A 20,255-nucleotide genomic window follows, 5' to 3' on the forward strand; every position below is an offset into this window, starting at 1 on the left:
TTTGAAAAATTTTGTACATAATATGCATAATGTTAAAAAACACCAAGAGAGAAGCATATGTTCTACCACTTTTAGAGCTCGAGAAGTAAAACTCTTATAGTATAAGAACCAGAAAAATAGGTCATACTTCTAACGTGCGTTATGGTCTGTGAAAGCTTGGTCAATCAAGATATATAAGTGGTAAATTACTCTCTGAAGCTAGCTTTACATGCTAGAAGAGAACTCGTCTTAGACTTCTGGAAATTATGATATTTTCTCTAAACGGTTTCTTCAACGTGCAAAAATAGTAATCCGCAGATTCATGTCAAAACACACATCAATATATTTACAATTATATATATATATATACCCATCTAACTATATTAAAGATTACAATTACAATTGTCTAAACAGAGACCCAAAGACTTAAAGAGCAAGTACAATCTTATTAAAAAGGAATGTAAATAAAATTGGTAAGTACTACCTTAGACTTACTTTTTTTTTAAAATAGAGATTTTTCGCATCAGTGCGCGTATTGCGCTTAACAACACATAGAATCTTCGAAGCTATTACCTTATTTACTAGGCAAGTAGACTTATAGTTAAACTAGCAAGGAAATAAAAAGGTAACTGAATACAAGCATATATACTTCCAATTAAATGGTTTCAGATTCTGTAGCTTGTACCCCCGCAGGAGATGTGGGGGATGTGCAAGCCACTAAAATATATCTGTTCATATGTTAACATGTGTGGAGCTTACTTAGGGGGGCTTCCAACATAACTTACATTAAAACTTCTTTTAATTAATTATCGTAGAGGCTGTTCAATGTATATTGAAAGATAAATCAGTGTTGGTTGTTTGCTTTTAATGTCTTCTTGAACATGCCATATTTATTATTCTCAGCTTTAAAATCTAGGGTTAGACAAATATTGGTTATTAATCTGGTTAAAGTATTAACTTGTATAGTGGATATTACTTAGTAGAAACTTATTGGTAAAGTTGATTCTCTTACACTAATAAACATTTCTCTCACAGCAAATGCAAAAACAAAATCCAAAATCTAACCAAGTATGCCACAGAAAGAAACAATTTTAGCAGATACTGTATGAGATAGAAACTTCTTACTAGAAACACTAGAAAAACAAAAAACAACATCTAGCCAACATAAAGATACAATATTTTGTATGATAGAAAAATAGGTAATATACCTCTCATTGCGATCAAGGCGAGCACCAAAATAGTAAGCAATAGAAAGCAACCAAGAATTAGTATGCACAGCAACCAACACCAACCAATCTCTCTGGTTCATCCCATCACCGTCAAAATTAATCCCTAGAGCTGGTTCAGGCAACTCGGGTGGGACTTCCACTGCAGGCAAAGTGACTTTCCAAGACTCATTAGAATGCCCATGTAAACACAAATTCTCCTTGTCTAGCAACCCATTTCATATCAAACACAAACAATTATAACCCAACTCCATAAATAAAAAACACACATAAAAACATATAGAGATATAAACACACCTGGATCACAGAGGGAGTAAAATTCATCAACATCTGAAAATCATTTTAGCACTTTTATTTTCTGCATTCTGACAGCTCCGGTCAGTCTCCATGTGGTGCTTTTAACTATTTTCAGGTTTGATATATTAATCTGATTCCTATTTTCTGAGTAAAGTAGGAATTCAGTTTTACGACACATCCGAAAATCACGGTATAATATCAATTTTTTAATTTACGACAAATTTTTAAAGTTAGCCCTGCAGCATTTTCTAGAACAACATGTTATACCCTTAGTAATTCACTTATAACGCACAATTTGCAAATCTGGTAAATGTAATATTATACAGGCCTCATTTCGAGACAAATACCTATAACTTTCATTTTTTGACCCTCAAGCAATAATGTACATACGGCTATTAAAAGACAACATCAAAATAAACCAAAGTTTCTGAATTTTGTAGAATTTCTGAATCTCTATAGATTCTAAGTTGAATATCTCACTAGTGACCTTAAGAAGACTACCATGTGATACCAGGTCATGAATGGTATCCTTTTGGACACTTTGAAAGCTTATAGTGATCAATTATGAGCTTATTGTGATCAATGATGAGCTAGTGGAAATTGAGTTCTCAAGAAGGGTTATTATCTATCCCGTTACGTCTAAGCAAATAAAATAACATATAGCAAATACACCATATCAAAATTCTTAATTTTAAACTGTAAAATTTCAGAATGAATTAAAATAAATCAAATACAAATTCACTTCCTCTAATAAACATACCTAAACCCAAAGATGCAACATATGTGGCAGTCATTAAGGACTTTTTCCACCTTAAACTCTGACAGGACATCACATCTATCTGAAGCGGCCGAGTAATATGATTGAAGCCTCTCTTAGTATCCATGAAAATTAAAATCTTAATAATTCGACCACTACAACAAGGGTTAGACAAAAATTCATATGTTTAGGTTGAACATAAATAGGAACATAAATCATAAAAGATAAATATGAATCGAACATATATAAATATGAGAACAAATAAGAGACCAGATAAGAGTAAACAAATAACAAATATACTCACAAACATGAGCACACAAGAAGATATACACACAAATCAAAGAATAAAATAAGAGCATACATGTTGAACTGAACAAGAAAAAAGACCCAAATTCTTCAGAAGAAAGCATTTGCTCCAACCCTAATAACAAGCTCTCATTGTCGAACACAATTGAGAGAAATCCCCAATTTCTACAAACCAATATTTACTAGAACCCTAATTTACTTCAAGACGTTAATTACAATCCCCTTGCTCTAACTCTAATGAGAAGCTAATTTAGAACCTTAATTTAGTACCCATCAATCCCCACTGAGAGTGTTTGGTTTTTTTGATTGAGTGTTCAAGGAAGTGAGAGGGTACATTTGTTGGACTTTCCTTTAATCCAAACATGTTTATTTTTAGATAGTATTATTAATAGCGTGTGTCAAGGGGGAAAATGGATTTGGTTCTATGGGCAACGTAGTTATAGGAATGAATAAAGGGAGTACAGACTTGATAAGAGATTGATTGAGTCTGTTTAGTACTTCCCGATTTTTTAGATCTTGATTGCTAGCTTTCACAGCTGTGTCGTTCTATATATATATCCCTGTACTATGTTCTCTAAATAATGAATAATATAGCTTATTTTATTCCCAGTTTAAATATACACTAGAGTGTGCGTGTTTATTGTGTTCAAAGGTGTGTGTGTGTGTTCAAAGGTGTGTGTTGATTAAATCTCTACACTTGGTATCAGAGCACAGGAGACAAGAGACAACCACGGCCCCGGTCCAGATGACGAAAAATAAGAACAAGGAGAGCTCGTTTGGCCTGAGTTACCCGATGCTCACAAAAACTAATTACACCGTATGGGCCCTCAAAATGAAGGTCTTTATGCAGGCTCATGGCGTGTGGAAAGCAATTGAGCCCAAGGATTCTCAGATGACCGCCGCTATGGATGATAAGATTGACAAGCAGGCTTTGGCCATTATTTATCAAGGAGTTCCAGACGATGTATTGTTGTCACTTGCAGAAAAACAGACGTCTAAAGATGCTTGGAAGGCTGTCAAAATCATGTTCCAGGGAGCGGATAAGGTGAAAGCGGCTAGAGCACAGACACTCAAGAGCGAATTCGAAGTATTGCGTATGAAAGAAAATGAGCAGTTGGATGAGTTTTATCTGAAATTGAACAGCCTGGTCACCAACATTCTAGCCCTTGGAGAGAAAATTGAGGAAGCGTACGTGGTAAAGAAACTTCTCAGAGCTGTCCCTTCCAAGTTTCTAAAAATTGCATCGGCTATAGAACAATTTGGAAATTTGGAAACATTGTCGGTGGAAGAGGTTGTTGGTTCGTTGAAAGCCCATGAGGAGAGGCTGTGAGGCACAACAGAGACAAATCAAGAACAGTTGCTACTGACAGAGGAAGGGTGGAGAAAGAAAGAGAATAGTGTGGGGCAGTTGTTATTAACTCGAGAGGAATGGTTGAAGAAGACCAGCAGAGAAGGGACACGAGGTGGTGACCGCGGCATTCGGGACAAGAGCAGAGTAAGGTGTTACAATTGTCAGGGACATGGACATTTCGCTGCAGAATGTCGCAGACCACGAAAGGAGAGAGACACATCAAGGGAAGCGGATCTTTCACAGGTTCAAGAAGATGAACCAGCCTTACTGATGGTTGAGGCGGGGAAAATAGAAATTCAGTCAATGCTTTTGAGGGAGGATGCAGTGGTTCCAAAATTACGGACAAACACTGAAGAACGAAGGGAATCACAAGTATGGTACTTGGATAATGGTGCAAGCAACCACATGACCGGGCCACGTGGGAAATTTAGGGAGTTGGATGAACGTGTGACAGAGAAGGTTAAATTCGGAGATGGGTCAACAGTAACTATCAAAGGAAAGGGGACGATTGCATTTCAGTGCAAAAATGGTCAAGAAAGGACTCTCAAGGAGGTGTACTACATTCCAGACTTGTGTAATAATATCATAAGCCTAGGTCAATTGTCTGAAGCAGGGAATAAAGTTATTCTTGACGGAGATTATTTGTGGGTTCATGAGGCCAGTGGCAAGCTATTAATGAAGGTGAAAAGAACTGAAAATCACTTATATAAAATCAGTCTCGAGGAAAGTAAAGCATCATGTTTACTTACAAAGCTGGAGGAGGATACTTGGCTATGGCACGCCCGACTTGGCCATGTAAATTTTCAAGCATTGGAACTAATGTCGAGAGAGAAAATGGCATACGGAATCCCAACCATGGTTCAACCTGTGAAGAAGTGCGAAGGATGCTTGATGACAAAACAATCCAGAAAGCCTTTCCCGCAATATGCTAGCTTTCTTGCAAAGAAAGCACTGGAAATAGTACACGCCGATATCTGTGGACCAATCACACCAATGACACCTGGAGGTAATCGATACTTCTTGTTATTTGTTGATGATTTTAGTAGAAAAATGTGGGTTTATCTGTTAAAAGAAAAAGGAGATGCCTTTGAGATGTTTAAAAAATTTAAAGCATTGGTTGAGAATGGAAAGGAGAGAAACATAAAAATTTTAAGAACAGATAGGGGTGGTGAATTCTGTTCCAAAGAGTTTACACTGTATTGTGAGAGGGCTGGGATTTTAAGGCACTACACAACACCCTACACCCCACAACAAAATGGGGTGGTTGAACGAAGAAATAGGACCGTTGCTGCCATGACGAGAAGCTTCTTGAAGGGCTCAAAACTACCAGCATATCTATGGAGCGAAGCGGTGCGCCACTCGATTTATGTTTTGAATAGATTACCTACTCGGTGTTTAAAGGGCAGAACTCCATATGAGGCATGGAGTGGAGATAAACCGGATTTGACACATCTGAGGGTATTTGGATGCACTGCATTCATGAAAATTCCATCAGTACATGTAAGGAAGCTGGATGATCGAAGTAAATTGGTTGTATACCTCGGTAAGGAACGAGGAACAAAAGGGAATCACTTATATGATCCAAGAACAGGGGCTGTGCATGTTAGTCCAGATGTTATAATGCAGGAGAAAGTTTTCTGGCCATGGGAACAGGGAGAGGATAGCAGAGTTGCATTTCCTGGGAATTATATTGAGATAAGAGAATTTATAGATACAGAACAAGAGGTTGCAACACCCCTGCAATCTCTGGTTCAACAGTCGCCATCGCAGCCATCTTCTCCGCAGACTCCAAGTAATACTGCAACCTCTGGTATGTCATCTGCTGGAACTACTAACGCATCATCTGCAACTAGCACTGAGCCCAGGAGATTCAAGCTATTAACGGATATTTATAATGATACTGAGATTATCGACGTGATTGATGAACTGATGTTGGTAAAAATAGAAGGACCAATATCATATCACGAAGCAAAGGAAGAAAAAAAGTGGCAGGAAGCAATGGAGTTAGAGTTTAAACCAATAGAGAAGAACGAGACCTGGACCTTAACAAATTTGCCACCTGGACATAAACCAATAGGCTTGAAATGGGTGTATAAACAGAAGAAGGATCCGGAAGGGAATGCGGTAAAGCATAAGGCACGCCTTGTTGCGAAGGGTTACGTCCAGAGAAAAGGGATAGATTATGATGAAGCTTTCGCACCAGTGGCCAGTCTTGATTCAGTTCGACTATTGATAGCACTCGCAGCGAAAGAAGGATGGGGAGTTCATCATCTTGACGTTAAAGCAGCATTTCTAAATGGGGAACTCCTTGAAGAAGTGTATGTTACTCAACCCGAAGGGTTCATGAAGAAAGGTCAGGAACAGATGGTGTATAGACTGACAAAGGCTCTGTATGGACTGCGTCAAGCTCCTAGGGCCTGGAATGCAAAGCTGGATAAATGTTTAAAAAAATTGGGATTTAATAGATGCTTACACGAACAAGCTGTATATACAAAGTGCAAAAATGGGAGTGTACCCGTAATAGGAGTATATGTTGATGATTTACTGGTAGCTGGGTCAGATAAACGGGAAATCGAGGAATTCAAAGAACAGATGAATAGGCAGTTCAAAATGAGTGACCTGGGTTTGTTGTCATTCTATTTAGGTATAGAAGTAAATCAAGGAGAAAAATGTACGACGTTGAAACAGTCGGCATATGCTAAGAAACTGTTGGATAAATCCGGGACGATGGACTGCAACTCGTCAAGGTTTCCTATGGAACATAAACTGCAACTGGATAAAGATGAAGAGGGCACTTTGGTGGATGCTACTGAGTATAGACGCATTGTTGGGAGCTTGCGTTACTTAACACATACTCGACCAGACATTGCGTATGATGTGGGTGTGAAGCACATCTTAAGGTACATAAGAGGAACGATTGATTATGGTTTAGTATATGCAAATGAAATGAATAGCAGGATCCTGTACGGGTTTTCTGACAGTGACTTGGCTGGGGATGTCATCGATAGAAGAAGTACTGGAGGGATGTGCTTCTATCTCAACAGGAGTTTAATAGCCTGGTCTTCACAGAAACAAAGGGTAGTTGCTTTATCTTCGTGCGAGGCAGAATATATGGCAGCCACGGCAGCAGCCACACAGAGCATATGGCTTCGTGGTTTGCTGAGTGAAATCTCAAGACAACCAGTTGGTCCAGTTGTGCTCCACATAGATAATAGGTCTGCTATAGAGTTAATGAAGAATCCAGTACTACATGGTAGGAGCAAGCATATAGATGTCCGGTTTCATTTCATTCGCGAATGCATTGAACGAGGTGAACTAATAGTTAAGCATGTGGTTACTCAAGAACAGAGGGCGGATATCTTAACCAAGGCATTAGGTAGGGTTAAGTTTGAAGAAATGAGAAAGATGATAGGTGTTGAAGATCTTGTTGCAGCAAACTGAATTTGTGGTCTGAATAATAAAAAAAATAAACATGTTGAGATTAGGGGGGAATATGTTGGACTTTCCTTTAATCCAAACATGTTTATTTTTAGATAGTATTATTAATAGAGTGTGTCAAGGGGGAAAATGGATTTGGTTCTATGGGCAACGTAGTTATAGGAATGAATAAAGGGAGTACAGACTTGATAAGAGATTGATTGAGTCTGTTTGGTACTTCCCGATTTTTTACCTCTTGATTGCTAGCTTTCACAGCTGTGTCGTTCTATATATATATCCCTGTACTATGTTCTCTAAATAATTTATAATATAGCTTGTTTTATTCCCAGTTTAAATATACACTAGAGTGTGCGTGTTTATTGTGTTCAAAGGTGTGTATGTGTGTTCAAAGGTGTGTGTTGATTAAATCTCTACAACATTATTGTGTGTATAACCGTGAGAGAGTGTATTTTATTATACAAAATAAAAGGAGCGGGTCAAAATTTTACATTTGGGCCTCTTAAGATTTGGCCAAAATTTGTCCCGCCATTACAATACGGCCTAAATATTTAGCCATATGGTAACACTAATTATAATATTAATACTAACACTATATTTTTTATTACAATAGCATTTTCAGCATGTTTATGGTAACTTCTGCAACACAAAAATCAAATGTTACCTTAGATTCAATTTTAGTCATTTGAGGTAACATTTTTGGTTCTAACATCAAAATAAGTGTTGTTAAAGGTCATATATGGTGTAATGATAGGAAAATACATCCTCTTTATTTCAATTAAGTGTGGCTTCTGATTAAGGATTTTATCAACAAAGTGCGACTTCAGATTTAGGGTTTTATTAAGAAGTGAAGAGTTTGTAAGCCGTTGTTTAAAAATATTTCTTCGATTTGGTTGTGTTTCTAATTTAGTTGTGATTTGGTTGTGAACATGAAAAGCCCTTGTCCTCATCTCTCTTCATCTCTGTATATATTAGAATACCTAACTAATTATGTGGTATAAGTATAATTAAAAAATTCAGAAAATAATGTTTTTAGCATTAACATGCCAATCTCGAGCCGAGTTTGAGTCGAACTTATTAAAACTCGGCTCAAGCTCGTTTTGCTTCACGAACAAATTTTTATGTTCGAGCTCGAGTTCGAGTTTGTAAACGAACCGAGCCAAATGAGCCCTTCATGAGATCGAGTTTGTTCATGAATAACTCAGTTAATGAATAGCCCTACCTAGTCGGCTAGTCTGTGAAAGCTCAATAAAAAATTTATATTCCATTATGGATTGGACTAAAGTATCTTTTTTATCCTAATATACTTTATGCAACATCTTGGTCACAATAGTGTGCACTAACATATGCCAAACAACAAAATCTCAATAGGCCTATACTGTAAGGCCCATCAGCCTTTTCCTTGAGTTCATCCTGAGGTCATTTGTTATCTCTCCCTGGGCCCATAAAACTTGTCGAACTTTTTGAGTATGCTTAATTCCATATTAGTATGATATTTCTGGTTGCCGAGTCTATTTGTTTTTGGGCACATACCAAAACACCTCATGCTACAGGAGTTAACTAATTACTTATTAACTAGCAAACTGCCGACCTTACAAAAGTTGTTTGACAACTCCCAACAATCTTTCCCTTCACACATCAGCCTCGATACTGTCGAATCTGTCTCCTTTGGTGTGATTAGAATTATCAGGCTTTTTAACTTTCATAAACCCGTATTATAAAGCCTGCCTGCATTCACCTTAATCCTAGCTTGTGGTAGCCCACCTTCATCTTACGAGGCTCATTTATGAGCCCATCTGATATTGTTATGAACATTTATCTAAAGTTCTAATACCCTTGTTAAGCTTGCTAAGAAGTTATTATATTGGTATAATATTATCAGCTATTCGCCAGCAAATTTCAAAAGCCTCACTAGAAGAAAACAGGGTAAAACCGACCGGATATAACGGACCGACCGACGTCAGTGGTCGGTTATATGCCAACTAAACGACACCGTATTAATGATGTGGCACACATAAAACCGACCATCCCCTGGTGGTCGGTTTTACCGAAACAAAACGACATCGTTTTGTTGATGTGTCACTTTTAAAACCAACCACCTACATGTGGTCGGTTATATCCACAAATTTTGCAGGTTAAACCAACCACATTTGGTGGTCGGTTTTGTAGAATAATAAAAAATTAATATTAAGTACAAAAAAGTACCCATTACATATAAAATAGTGTCATTTTATTTTTCTACCTAAAACCGGCCGCTAACGGTCGGTTTTAACCTATTTTTTTTATTTTTTTGTTATATCCCTCATTTCTTGATTTTGGGCAAAAAAATAAAAAGACCCAAGTGATTGAGGATTGAAGTGGAGGAATTTTGAAAAATTGTAAGTTCTTTCCATAATTTGTAATTAATGTGTGTGTGTGTGTTTATGTTGGTGTATGTATTAAATGTTGTTGCATGTATTCAATATTTTTATTTTTTTATATAATGTTTGTTGTGAGAATTGAAGTTTGGTAGTAGATAATTTGTAAGTTAATTTCATTTATTGTAATTATAGTGTGTGTGTGTGTGTCTGTGTTTTATGAAATACATGAATAATTATGAGATTAATGATAAATTAATTGTTAAATATGTTTTTTTTTAATTTTAAAAAATATTATTGTAGATGGAAACCATTGATCGAACTTAGATTGGTAATCAATTGCAAAGCGATAAAATTTTATTGACCCCGGAATATAGAATTGGTGTAGATTTTTTTTTTAAAATTTGCTAGCCAAAATGGAATGGAAGATGGTACAATGAAATGTCCGTGTAAATGTTGTAAAAATTTGAATTGGTTAAAGATTGATGATGTTAAATTTCATTTGCTCGCTAAAGGGATGCTTATGGGTTATACCGTGTGGATGTCGCACGGTGAAAAATTAGGAAGGAAACGTAGTCGAACATTGTACACTTATACCGACATCGAAGAACGTCACCCAGGTTGGTTGAATACAAGAGTTGAGATATTTCAAGTAAGTTAAAATTCATTTTTCTTTTGTCATTGTCATTTATTTCTTAATTTTATAATGCATTTATTTTTGTTTTCTTTTTTTTGCAATTTTTGAAATATTATAGGCATCTTAAGGGGCAAAGCCGTTCAAAAGCCCGAAAAATTGTGGAAGATCACATTAAAGTGACGATAAAAAGGACTTTGAACGAGCTTAAGAAGAGGGTGGAGCGAAAAGCAGGGGAGGAGGGCGTGAGCAAGTTGTCTTTGAAGCCGCCTTATTGGTCCGTTCCTTTTTGGAAGGACCTTTTGGAGTATTGGGAGAAGAACGATGGACGCTTGCACCAGTCATCGGTTGGATCCGCCAATCGAAAACAAGTTGAAAGATTGCATAGTACCGGTGCAAGGTCATTCAATAAAGTTCGGGAGGTAATATTATTATATTTCATCACACACATACATACATGTTCACCATATTTAATATAATCAACTAATTATTACGACGTGCTAATATAAGTTGTTTAATATTTTGAAAGGTTTTGATGAACAAAAACAAGAAAAAGCCGACGAGACTCGAGGTGTGGGATAAATGTCATATGAAAGTTGGATCCGATCCGGAAAATCCCGTTTACACTACACCGGCCGCCATGCGTATTGCGGTAATTTTTATGTGATTTTATGACCATTTTATATGATTTTAAATGCATCTTTAATAAGTGAATTTATACGTATTTTCATGTGATTTTAAATGCATTTTTATGTGACTTTATATGCATTTTTATGTGATTTTAAATGCATCTTTAATATGTGATTTTATATGTATTTATGTGATTTTAAATGCATTTTTATATGTGATTTTATATGCATTTTTATGTGATTTTAAATGCATCTTTAATAATTGAATTTATATATATTTTCATTTGATTTTAAATATATTTTTATGTGATTTTATATGCATTTTTATGCGATTTTAAATGCATCATTAATATGTGATTTTTTATGTATTTATGTGATTTTAAATGCATTTTTAAATGTGATTTTATATGCATTTTATGTGATTTTAAATGCATCGTGAATATGTGATTTTATATGTATTTATGTGATTTTAAATATATTTTATATGTGATTTTATATGCATTTTTATGTGATTTTAAATGCATCGTTAATATGTGATTTTATATGTATTTATGTGATTTTAAATGTATTTTTATATGTGATTTTATATGCATTTTTATTTGATTTTAAATACATCATTAATTATTTTAAATGAATTTGTAGGAACGATATGCAATGAGCCGTGAAATTGGTGGATAGAAGCCTTGGAAGTCCCCCAAGGTACATGGCCGAAAAATAATTTTGTGGTGGGGTTCCCCAATGCTCGGGCCACCGATCTCTTGCCTACACTTGCTACCCGGTACCGAGATTCCATACGAATGAAGCCAGCTCATCCTCATCCGCTCCGAGACAACGTGAAGCCATCCCCAACAATGTATATCTTGCCATCGTGAGGAATGTAATTTCGGAGATCCGTGTTAATCCAAATCGGTTTGCTTGCTAACTTTCCGATGCGGAGATAACTACATTCGCACGTACCGGTCTCGAGGCCTCGGATCCATCCTCCATTACTAGCCAAAGATTGTAATGGAATACCTTATCGGTGGCGAGATCGTGCATATCATGGGCTCCTTGATTGAAGATATCGTCCAAAAGACGAAAGCTCGTTTTGCGGAGGTATAATTTTTGACCTTCTTATTTATTTATTTGTTTCATTCACATGTAAATTTTGTTTCTTCTTTTTAACTAGTTTAATTAAACTTATATATCTAGGACAATAATCCGCGTGCTATGGAAGTGGATAAGGATTACACATCCGAGAATGAGACCTCCGATGACGAGGACTTTGATGATGGCGGCGGTGATGGCGGCGGTGATGGCGGTGGATCGTCCGATGTTGATTTGTCGGATTAGTTTACATTGATCGGTTTTAAGACTATTGTAATTTGATGGTTATGGGATGTAATATAATATGTTGTGATGGTTTCATACTTTGTCGGTTATTTGGGATTGATTATAATGATGAAATAATACGGTTTAATCCTTCGATTATCGGAGTTTGTGAATGTTTGGGTTGGATTTAATTACTATGGTTTAATTGTGAAATTTACTAGTTTTTGCGAATGATTTTGAGTTGTATAGTATAATGATTATCATTATTGTTTGGTTGTTTTGTTGTGATTGGATTGGATTTGTGATTGGTTTGTGTATTGATTTGGTTTGCTATACAGGGACTGCAGAAAAACCTGTAATTTTTTTTAAAATCAGACCTTAAAACCGACAGAAAATAGGCATAACCGACCACTTTTGACCATTACAAAACCCAGGAAACCGACCGTCAAGGGACATAACCGACCACCTTCATAAAACCGACCATCTTCTTTAGAGGGCGGTTGGTTATGATATTTAAGTTAGCCTCTAAAATAAAACCGACAGATGTGCACACTTTGACACGATCGGTCATGAGTTCCAGTAAACTTTTTAAAAAAAGATATAACCGACCACCTACGGATGGTTATGACTCAGTGACCCCACATTTGAATAAAATACCCAGACACCTAACCGACCACTATGTTGGTCGGTTATGATGGTTAAACCCGACCAAAAGTCATAACCGACCAGGCTAAAACCGACCATACCCTGTGGTCGGTTATGACTATTTTAACCGACCATTTTGCCTCTTAACCGACCATTTTTTACGGTCGATTTTGTCCTATTTTATTGTAGTGCATATAGTTTACAACAAATACTCATTATGTTGAACAAATAAGCCTCTTATCGTTAACAAAAAAAGTCATTGTGTACGAGAAATATAATATTTGATAAAAAGGATAATTACAATATCTCATTATAATGCTCTTAATATTATTATGTATCTCATAGATAACAATAAAAATAAATACTTATCGATTTATTAAGTAATGATTATAAAAAGTATGAAAAAAAAATCCTAATATATGTTTATATATGTGTATTTATATATATGTAGATATGTAAGGTTGAAGAACTGTTCCTTTGAGAAATGGCATGCTTATTATATTAAAATTAAAATATTAGAATTTTTGTGATTAATTTTTTTGGCTTTTCTTGTCATAATATAGTTATTTAATATTATTAATTGATTATTTTACACAATAAATACAAATAAACCCCTTAAATATTTATTTTATAAAACACATGTCCACGTTTAATCTATATCATCCCTTATAAAAATAATATATTAGTTGAACATTATTGCCTATGGGCCTCGTTAATAAAATTTTCCAATCGTGCTTGTCTTGCTTAGATTTAATTGACATTTACACATGTTTTTGTTTTCAAAAATTAATTTGAGTCGCCTTTTCTTTTTTAACTCTTTAGACAACCCTTTTGAGGTGTTCATCTCAATCTTATTTCTAGTGTTCTTTCACTTTTTACAATGATAATTTTCATCCTAGACTATTTGATTTATCAATAAGGGATTTTCTCTGATGTGCTTGTCAAAATTTAATTGGTTTTTAGTTATAAATGTTGATGGACCCTCTGCATTTACATCAATTTTTCCAATAAAAATATTCTAAATTCATAAAATTTAATGCTTAATGTGTGCTCATGGGCACACACTAGAGAAACCCTATCAATAAAATTGAAATCTATAAAATTATTAAAAAATAACTTAACTAAAAGCCATAGAAAATGGGAGACAATTGAAAAAGTGTGGTAATTAACTTTGCATCTAACACTGTCTGCTTACTGCACCAATTATATTATAAAGATATTTCTAGACAACTGTAAATTCTCCTTTTTTAATTCAATTTTATTTTACTAATAATAAATTTTAAAAAATAATATCTCTACATACTTCTAAAACATCATTAACACAATTTAAAGATGTCTCTAGACAATTCTACACATTAATTTTTTTTTGTAAAATTCACTAATAACTTCTGGAAATTTCTAAAACTAGCACCTAAAAACAAATTTTAAAATATATAGCTAAGAACTCTCGATCATTCTAGATGGTTCATCATAGATATTTCTAGATTCAGGCTTATACTATATATATAAAATTGTTGTAGCCCCTGAGCCACCATCTATTACTAACGTGGTGTCATCAAATTATTAGGCACATGAAGATGGTAAAATTATCATGTGGCATTGTAGATAAAGATGAAGAAAGAGATGGTGAATTAAATGACATAAAGAAAAACTGATCTTAGGTATACTTTTAATTTGTAAAATTGGTGCAGATCTTTAAAGTTTTCAATTTATTTACTTGTTGTTAGTAAGATTTTTTTTTAAAAGTAATTATTAACCAAAATATCCTGGACCTTATACATAAGAGTTAATTTCATGTAAAATTGTTGAGGAGGAGTAGAACTAACTTGTTTCATAATTGTTCTTTATTGTTTTACAGGGATTGTTCTTCATACATCAGCAAAGTTTTATTGGTGGAAAAGAGGGGAACTATCTGCTGGTATGGTAATTTGTCCTTAGCTTATAGTTGGTAGAAATATGCTGGGATAAGACTGGACTTTCAATAAAAAATTTGATAACCAAAAAAAATCACCAAACTCTATATGTGGTTTGAAATTTTGGTAATGTGCAAATTATTTTTTACAATTTAATTTCATTCTTAGAGTTTCCATTCTAGATTTTAAGTATATTATGTTACAATCAGGGGCCATCGATTGTAGGCCTTTAATATTTTTAACCATGTTATAAGGGAAAAAATATGTTTTATTTGATAATTTGATTTGTGCAGGGGTGTTTGCAAAACAACCGGTGGCACAGGCTGTGAAGCAACAGCAGTTATCTTGTTCTGCAGAATGACCAGTTACAAATATACATATAAAGCTACTCTGATAAAACTAGAAAAGAAACACTTGTATGGAAAGTTCTTATTTTCTTCAATAACTGCCTAGATACATAAATATAGAAAGTTGAAAGCAACAGGTACTAGAAAATAGGAGCCACTAAACAACTATCCTACAATCTCTCTACTACTGAACTTTATTCCATGACTCTCCTGATATAACTCAACTACTGCAAGACCTGGTCCAACAAAGTTGTTAACCAAAGAAAAACAAAATCAAACTATTATTATTAAGACAAGCATTAGATTAAACCCAACAATCTTCCTCATAATCTAAGCTTGTCGTGCTAACTCCTTGACACCCAGTAACTGCCTCATACGCTCAAACTTCACAGCAGAAAGTGCCTTAGTCAGAACATCAGTCCTTTGCTTCTCTGTTACAATGTGCTTCACTACGATCTCACCATGTTTAACGCACTCACGTATAAAGTGATAGCGTATATCAATATGCTTACTTCGACCATGAAACATTGGATTTTTGGCCAGATCAATGGCTGACTTGTTGTCTATATAGAGAATAACTGGACCAATCTTTTTATCCGTAATCTGAGCTAACAAATTCCGTAGCCAAATTCCTTGGCATGCCGCAGCAGTGGCTGCCATGAATTCAGCCTCACAAGAAGACAAGGCTACACATCTCTATTTCTGAGACATCCAAGTAACTAAGCAGTCGTTCAGATAAAATGCTACTCCACCAGTACTCTTATTGTCTTCTACGTTTCCAGCCAAGTCGCTATCGGAATAGCCTGTTAATATGTTGTTCCTACTCCATCTCGAGTATAGTAATCCATAATCTATAGTTCCCTTTACGTACCTTAAAATCTTCTTAGCAGCATTCATGTGCATGACTGTAGGATGCTCCATGAAACGACTCACAATTCCTACAGCAAAAGCTATATCTGGTCTAGTGTGCACCAAATATCTGAGACCCCCAACCATACTCTTAAACTATGTTATATCAACAAGTTTCCCTCCTTCGTCTTTAGTAATCTGTTCCTTTGGGTCCATTGGATATTTCGTAGAATTGCATTTTGACAACCCTGCCTTCTCGAGAATCTTTCGAGCATACGCTGACTGTTTTAGTTCAATGAAGTCGTTACCTTGTTCCACCTCGATTCCCAGGTAGTACGTTAATTTTCCGAGATCAGTCTTGTCGAACTGATTCCCCATCTCTTATTTGAACTCCTTGATAACAGTAACACTGCTCCCTATCATCAGTAAATCATCTACGTACACGCTAACCACCAAAGTTTCACTCTTCGTTTTTCTCGTTGTAAACTGCATGTTCGTATGGACACCTTTGAAAACAAAGACTTTCTAAACATTTGTTGAGTTTTGCGTACCAGGCTCGGGGAGCTTGTCGAAGTCCGTACAGGGCCTTCAAAAGTTTGTAAACTTTCATCTCATCTCCTTTCTTCTCGAACCCTTCAGGCTGTATTACATAAACCTCCTCGGATATTTCTCCATTCAAAAACGCAGTCTTTACATCTAAGTGATGTACCTGCCAACAGTTCTTTGCAGCAAGAGCCAACAGCTACCGTACTGTCTCAAGTCTTGTCACAGGCGCGTAGATTTTGTCAAAATCAATACCATATTTTTGTGCATAACCCTTTGCAATAAGACGGGCCTTGTATTTCAGAATGTTCCCATCTGCATCCTATTTCACCTTGAAAATCCATTTTAATCCAATCACTTTGTGGCCCTTTGGAAGATCAGTCAGAATCCACGTTCCATTTCTTTCTATAGCATCCATTTCGACCTTCATAGCTTGCCTCCAACATTTTTCTTTCATTGCCTGGTTGTAGTTCCCGGGTTCATCTACCCCCATGAGCAACAATTCATCCTCCTGCAATTCAATTGGCTCTGTGTTTTCATGGATTTCGTTAATGCTTCTGAATTTTCTTGGTTCTGTACTATCATCCACATTTTCATCTACGCTTCTTTGAATATGTGACTGTGTGGATCGTACAGGGCTGCTGAAATCATTTTCAGAATTTTCACTCCCACTATCTTGTGTACTTGGCTCCGTAGATGATGTTGAGATGTCTGATTGAGCAGAAATTATTGGACTATTAGGACCACTGTTGTCATTTGGAGTCAATTCGGTTAGAGTCTGCATGCCAACCACAATTAGTTCATCCTGCTCAACATCGTTCTTTTTGCTTTCCTTTTCCCATGGCCATGCTTCAGACTCATCAAACACCACATCTCGGCTGATTAAGACTTTGTTGGTCGTTGGATCGTACAACATATATGCCTTTGTACCTGGTTCTTTACCCAAATTCACCCCGCTTCTGCTTCGATCGTCAAGTTTCCTTGTTAAGTTGTTGGTTATCTTCATGTACGCCTTACAACCAAAGACTTTTACGTGTCCTATATTTGGCTTCTCATTTTTCCAAGCTTCGTATGGAGTCACGCCTGATAACGCCCTGGTAGGTAGTCTGTTCAAGATGTAGATAGTGTGTCTAACAGCCTCGCCCCAGAAATTTAATGGCATCTTCATTTGCTTCAAGAAACTTCTAACCATTTCCACCACTGTTCGGTTTCTATACTCCACAACTCCATTTTGTTGTAAAGTGTATGGAGCCGTGTAGTGCCTAATAATTCCATTTTCTTCACAATATGCAGAGAATTCCATAGAGTTAAACTCACCCCCATGATCTGTTCTAAACACTTTGATCTTCCTTTCAGGATCAGACTCAACCATGGCTCGAAAACGTTTAAAAGCATCAAATGCCTCATCCTTACTTTTTAACAGATAAGCCCACATAATACGACTGTAGTCATCTACTAATAGCATGAAGTATTTGTTACCTGAGTATGTGGCTGGGTGAATTGGTCCGCACAAATCAGCATGGACGAGTTCGAGAATCTTGCTGGCTGTAAAATTTGACTTAGATGGGAAGGGCCTCCTTGTTTGTTTTGACATAAGACATCCTATGCATCTGTCCTCCGGTTGAATGAATCTGGGAAATCCATGCACCATTTTGTTCTTTGACATCAACTCCATTGCCTAAAAATTTACATGTCCTAACCGCAAGTGCCACACCCAAACATTTTCATATGACTTTGATAATAAACACTTAGACTCTCCACTCTCAATGATATTTTATACAAACGATTCACTGATCGTTTCACTTTCATCAGCAGTTTTCCTTGAGAGTCATATACCTACAGATATTCTCCACTCATCACCACCTTGTAACCAGTTTCTGAAAATTGCCCTAGGCTAATTATGTTATTGCACAAAGACGGGATATAGAATACCACTTGGAGTTCACGTTCTTCTCCATTCTTGCACCGTAATCTTACAGCTCATTTTCCCTTGATTTCAACGAGAGACCCATCTCCGAATTTGATTTGGCCAGTAACACTTTCGTCCAGAGTTTTAAATTTGGATCCTTGCCCCGTCATGTGATTGCTCGCTCCGTTGTCAAGATACCAGACATTTGATTCCCATGAATTTTGGTCACTATTCGAGCTCAACTTTGGCACAACTTTATCCTCCTTCAGAAGCATCAAGTTCTCTTTCTTTGGGTCAAGTTCTGTCAATAGTAAAGGAAGCTCATCATCATCTACTTGTGCCATATTGGCTTCAGGTCTTGTCTCTTTGTCACGTATGGGCCTACGACATTCTGCTGCATAGTGGCCGTATACATGGCAATTATAACACTTTATTTTTGTTTTGTCACGACAGTACGTCCACCTTCATTACTTGGGCTTTTCTGGTTCGAGAAGGAACTTCCATTTCCTCTGTGAGCCCGCCTGGACCATTCCTCTCTCGTCATTAACAGCTTCCCTTCACTAGCTTCTCGTTTTGTCCATTCATCCTATGTAAGAAGAAGTTGACTGTTGTTGCCTTCAGATTGTCCCTTTAATCTTTCTTCATGCGCCTTCAACGAACCCACAGTTTCTTCTATGAACATTTCTTCTACATTTCCAAATTGCTCGATCTTTGATGCAATTTGTAGAAATTTTGTTGGAATGGCACGAAGTAGTTTCTTTACCACATAGCTCTCCTCAACCTCCTCTCCAAGCGCTCTTATGTTTGTCACTAAGCTGTTTAATTTCATACAGAATTCATCGACTGGTTCTGTATCTTTCATACTCATAGATTCAAATTTTGCTTTCAGAGTATGCACTCTTGCTTTCTTGACTCTATCTGCACCAAGACACATAGTCTTTATGGTGTCCCAGGCCTCCTTAGCTGTCTTTTTCTCCGCCAATGACAGCAAAATATCTTCAAGTTTACCTTGGTAAATCACTGCCAAAGCTAACTTGTATGTTCTCTCCTCCACCGCTGACTTAGGATCCTTTGGTTCGATTGCTTCCCATACTCCGTGAGCTTGCATATTCACCGTCATCTTTAAGGACCACACTGCGCAATTGCTTTTAGCCAACATTGGATAACTCAGACCTACTCCACCATCTTTCACCTTATTTATTTTCATTGGTGTAGCCTTAGGCATATATTTGGGCATTTAATGTGTACCAGGCTCTGATACCAAATCTTGTTCTGCAGAATGCCCAGTTACAAATATACATATAAAGCTACTCTGATAAAACTAGAAAACAAACACTTGTATGGGAAGTTCTTATTTTCTTCAATAGCTGCGTAGATACATAAATATAGAAAGTTGAAAGGAACAGGTACTAGAAAATAGGAGCCACTAAACAACTATCCTATTGTCTCTCTACTACTGAACTTTATTCCATGACTCTCCTGATATAACTCAACTACTGAAAGACCTGGTCCAACAAAGCTGTTAACCAAAGAAAAACAAAATCAAACTATTATTATTAAGACAAGCATTAGATTAAACCCAACAAGTTAATGGTGGCTGTGAAATAACGGCACCTCTCATCGGCAGAGATGCACCAGCACTCATCATTGGGGGTGAAGATACAGCACTTCCTTGAGGCACCACCAAATTCCCCGCGGAGTCAAACTTTGGGGGCCTTCCCCTCTTTCTTTTTACCTACTCACTGGGGGTATTCAGACCTATAGACT

General features: G+C 36.4%; 2 protein-coding genes across 2 annotated transcripts; both read right to left on the minus strand.

Annotated features, from left to right (window-relative positions):
- Nucleotides 1-15,883: 15,883 nt before the first annotated feature.
- Nucleotides 15,884-16,183, minus strand: LOC141700932 (secreted RxLR effector protein 161-like). Its single transcript, XM_074504581.1, has one exon. The coding sequence runs from the start codon at nt 16,181-16,183 to the stop codon at nt 15,884-15,886; it is 300 nt and encodes a 99-aa protein (XP_074360682.1).
- A 2,376-nt stretch (nt 16,184-18,559) lies between these two features.
- Nucleotides 18,560-19,725, minus strand: LOC141700933 (uncharacterized). The gene is made up of 2 exons (XM_074504582.1): nt 19,104-19,725; nt 18,560-18,882 (listed from the first exon to the last, which is right to left on the minus strand). Exons 1-2 carry the CDS (start codon nt 19,723-19,725, stop codon nt 18,560-18,562), a joined length of 945 nt encoding a protein of 314 aa, XP_074360683.1.
- Between the last annotated feature and the right edge of the window lie 530 nt (nt 19,726-20,255).

This window comes from Apium graveolens, unplaced genomic scaffold, assembly GCF_009905375.1.
Source record: "Apium graveolens cultivar Ventura unplaced genomic scaffold, ASM990537v1 ctg3100, whole genome shotgun sequence".
Taxonomy (NCBI): Eukaryota; Viridiplantae; Streptophyta; class Magnoliopsida; order Apiales; family Apiaceae; genus Apium; species Apium graveolens.

Coding starts and splice junctions, on each gene's coding strand:
- LOC141700932 (XM_074504581.1), bottom strand. CDS start 16,183: ATGGTTGGGGGTCTCAGATATTTGGTGCACACTAGACCAGATATAGCT.
- LOC141700933 (XM_074504582.1), bottom strand. CDS start 19,725: ATGCCCAAATATATGCCTAAGGCTACACCAATGAAAATAAATAAGGTG. Junction 18,883..19,103: donor ATTAAAGGGACAATCTGAAG/GCAACAACAGTC, acceptor GCCACTATGCAG/CAGAATGTCGTAGGCCCATA.